Source organism: Magnolia sinica, chromosome 4 (assembly GCF_029962835.1).
Source record: "Magnolia sinica isolate HGM2019 chromosome 4, MsV1, whole genome shotgun sequence".
Classification (NCBI taxonomy): Eukaryota; Viridiplantae; Streptophyta; class Magnoliopsida; order Magnoliales; family Magnoliaceae; genus Magnolia; species Magnolia sinica.
The window spans coordinates 109,831,144-109,834,447 of NC_080576.1; the positions used below are offsets into that span (position 1 = coordinate 109,831,144).

Sequence of the window (3,304 nt, forward strand, 5' to 3'; positions counted from 1 at the left end):
ATCTTTTGAAAAGTCTGCGAGTTTTTCATTCACTTGGCCTAGTCAAACTTGGAAAATTGAAAGACTGTTTCTGGTTGAGTGCAAGAGTTTGAGACTTTGCCTGGACATGGCCTCATACTGCCAGACACATCTGACTTGGGTTATGAATGGATTTAAAACATACTAAATGTCATCTTGAATTTTCTATAAAATTCCATTAAACCAACAATGTTCTCAGTTGACTTGAATAGCTAGCTTAATTGGGCAATTGTCAAGTATTATAAGTAGTGAGACTGGGTGCGTCAGGGTGCTGTACATGTCCCATTGCACCAGGACCATATAACCCTTTTAATTTTAAAAGGAACACCATATTTGGACTTTACCTATTCTGTAAGCGTGATGGCTTAATGTACTTCAACACTCTTTAATCAGATCAACCCTACGTTTCTCATAGAAGTTTGTCAGGTCATAAACCTGAATGATTTGGTTGACCGCTGCCTGTGAACTTGTTCCTACACACTTAATTCATCTTCACATTGGAAGGTTCTTATTATCTTAAAAATTGATGCTGAACCTCCTTTCTTCTCATTACATATAGGTTTGGCAAACTTTACCTGACTAGGCTTTTAAAAATCATCGAGTTATAGAACTAATACATCTAGCTGTTTATGAAGGATAACTCCAAGACTCCCCAAATTGCTTATTGCAAGGTTTTTTTTTCCCCCTAGTTGTCTGTGCTAAACTGATGGTTATTTAGGAGAAACTTCATAAGTAGATCAAATTCATAAACCTAGATCACCCTGCATCTCCATGGTTTCTGTGCAATCTGAATTTATGTCCAGTTCTTTGAATGTTTGTACTGATACAAAATATGTTTCTGTGCATCTCCATGGTTTTTGAGAGATTATTAATTGTGGTATTTTCCTATGCACCCAATATGTGCTGTACACTATAGGGTTTATCTTAGTAAAAGTTAAAACAGTTTATAAGGTAGCCTGAAACTTTCACTCTTGAAAACAGAGTGAAATGCTTATGTCTAATAAGAACTCCTTGTAAGATAATGAAGTGTTCTTGTGCTTCAAGTTTTGCTTGATATGCAGGGCATTTTACGTGGATTTTGTATCACGAGCATGCATTAGTGGTTTCAGCTGCATAGTTTGTGGGCTCATATGTGTTGGAAAATTACAGAACACAAGCAAGTTTGAGTATTCTAGTAACAAAAAATAATATAATAAAACTATGAAGGTATAAAAAATGGTGTGTGCAGACAATAAGCTGTTTCAGCAATCTGAAATGTGAGTCTGTTGGGCTTGGTCTGTTACAGTTTTCAATTTCCCTTTGTTGGTATGGTTGGTAGGATTGAGTCCATGATATTTTGACCCTTGAATAGATGCCAATGCAAACCTTCGTGGGTATTGTAGCTTTGAACCCATGACCTCAATGTTGGTAGTCCAAACAGTAGGAGCACAATGCTTGACCCAATTACCTTCAATATATTACAACAACTGCATTTGGATGCTTCCATTATTTTCTTATTGGGCTCATGTATCCGTGAAGTGAATTGGCAGGCTGCTTTTGAGGATGCCCATGTTCGGGTTCGTGATGACATCAACTGGGCTTTTAGGCCTTGCCATCAGCTTCACTTCAATGTGGTTTCTTCATCAGACGGGTGCTACTACATACAGGTAAACTAAAGGCCCCAAGTCATTTCATACTACTAGACATAAAACCGATGTCATGGCTGTAAAGTCAGTCCATATAAAGCTAACCTAACTCTAAACTGAATCCAAACTAATGTTTATTTTCTTTTAGAAAAGGAAAATTACTGCTTCGAGCATCATAATAACTTGATAACATGACTGCTTAGGCTTCCAGCTTCCTACGCGACATCTCATCTTTACAATGCAGACCCTAAATCATGGGGTTATGATATGTATGGGCCACAATATGTATGGGCAGTCACTGAGCTGGAGGGTTATGAATTTACTTTCTTCATTTTATCTATGGCAAGTGTTACATGTATATATGTTCATCGCATTCGACACATGTAAAAAGGTTATCTAATGATCCTATACTATATATAACTCTAGTAGTTGGAACATTGGGAATTCCAGGTTGGCTCTGTCGGAATTTCTGCCAGTGATGAGTTGTGGGTGGCCTGCTACATCCTTGAGGTATCTGTTAAACTAGAATTTACTTTAATACTAATTACTTTCTTGGTGAATGGCTTGAATCACATGTTTTTGTTTTTATTTTTTATTGAATGGCAGGGAGGGTAGATCACTCTCGTAAGGTCTATATCCTTTCTTTGATCCTTTCTTTATTGGGTTACTGATTTCTGAGCTACTTCATTTACTTACTAGTTGAAATTTCTAGTTTGAATTTAGGCAGTTTGCCCCCACCTTCTCATTTTGCTTCATGGCCTCTCTTCATATATATTGTCATTGAGATATCTAGTTTGAATTTTTTTCGAGCTCCAAAAACCGACTCAACTCTGTCCGAATCCAGTTTCAAGCCGAGGCGAGTCGAGGGAGCTGACCGAGCTAACTTGACTCGTGTACAGCTCATGTTCTACTTGCAAGGTAAGTGTGGGGCTAGGAAACCTCCAACCTATGGAGAAAATTTTTAGTTTTACTTTCAATGGTCTTTATTTGTTTGTCCTTTTTATATGATTATTTTCTATATGGACTATATATATGTTCCTTTCTGAGGAAGTTACTGTTATTTTCATTGTTCACAGATAACTCATTGAAGCGCCAAGATGTTTGGATTTTGTGGTCAATCCATGGTTTCATGGCCATATAAAATGAGAATGGTATGTAATTTTCCATCCAAGCTCAAAATTAATTAATTCGCGTTAGTATGATTTATTTCTGATTCTATGTGGAAGTTCCTGACGACAACTTTGTGCTTTTCGGCTTTTCCCTGGCTTTTGCTTTCTTTTTTATTTAACCATTTGTTTGTAGTTGTCAATCAAAAGATTAGGAACTTCCAGTGTATAAGCTTACTCAACCCACACTGAGATCCATCAAATTAATAGTCTGGATTACCACATACACTGCTTGTATGGAACTGACCCAAGACGGTTTTCACACCCCAATGCATCATGGCCCATTACTTTTGTTCTATTTCTGAGTTGTTTTAGCATATATGGTAGCACATCATTTTTGGATTTTAGTTTGTTTATGTGTGTGTGTGTGTGCGCGCACGCGCGCGCGCATGTTCTTGGATTCATAGAATCCCCTCAAATGGAGTTCAAAATAGCAACATATTAAGGTATGTCCCTTTCTTAGTTTTTGTTATGTCATAGTTTAAGTATATGAAC

The 3,304-nt window shown here is 37.2% G+C and overlaps 1 protein-coding gene across 4 annotated transcripts; it reads left to right on the forward strand.

The window, feature by feature from the left end:
* The first annotated feature begins 372 nt into the window (after positions 1–372).
* Positions 373–2,783, forward strand: LOC131243778 (uncharacterized). Of its 4 annotated transcripts, none has more exons than XM_058243352.1 (3): positions 373–1,663; positions 2,076–2,153; positions 2,720–2,783. In XM_058243352.1, the coding sequence occupies exons 1-3, from the start codon at positions 1,449–1,451 to the stop codon at positions 2,721–2,723; spliced, it is 297 nt and encodes a 98-aa protein (XP_058099335.1). In that variant the 5' UTR covers positions 373–1,448; the 3' UTR covers positions 2,724–2,783. The 4 variants fall into 4 exon arrangements, with proteins under 4 accessions (XP_058099335.1, XP_058099336.1, XP_058099337.1 ...); XM_058243353.1 differs by having other exon boundaries at positions 373–1,664; positions 2,094–2,153; positions 2,720–2,737; XM_058243354.1 differs by lacking the exon at positions 2,720–2,783 and adding an exon at positions 2,250–2,381 and having other exon boundaries at positions 373–1,664; positions 2,094–2,153.
* Positions 2,784–3,304: the final 521 nt, after the last annotated feature.

Excerpts from the sequence above, each read along its gene's own strand:
- LOC131243778 (XM_058243350.1), top strand. The coding sequence starts at position 1,449 with ATGCTTGACCCAATTACCTTCAATATATTACAACAACTGCATTTGGAT. Across the intron at positions 1,664-2,075 it reads GACGGGTGCTACTACATACA|GAACATTGGGAATTCCAGGT; the intron begins GGTAAACTAAAG and ends CTCTAGTAGTTG. Across the intron at positions 2,154-2,249 it reads TGGCCTGCTACATCCTTGAG|GGAGGGTAGATCACTCTCGT; the intron begins GTATCTGTTAAA and ends ATTGAATGGCAG.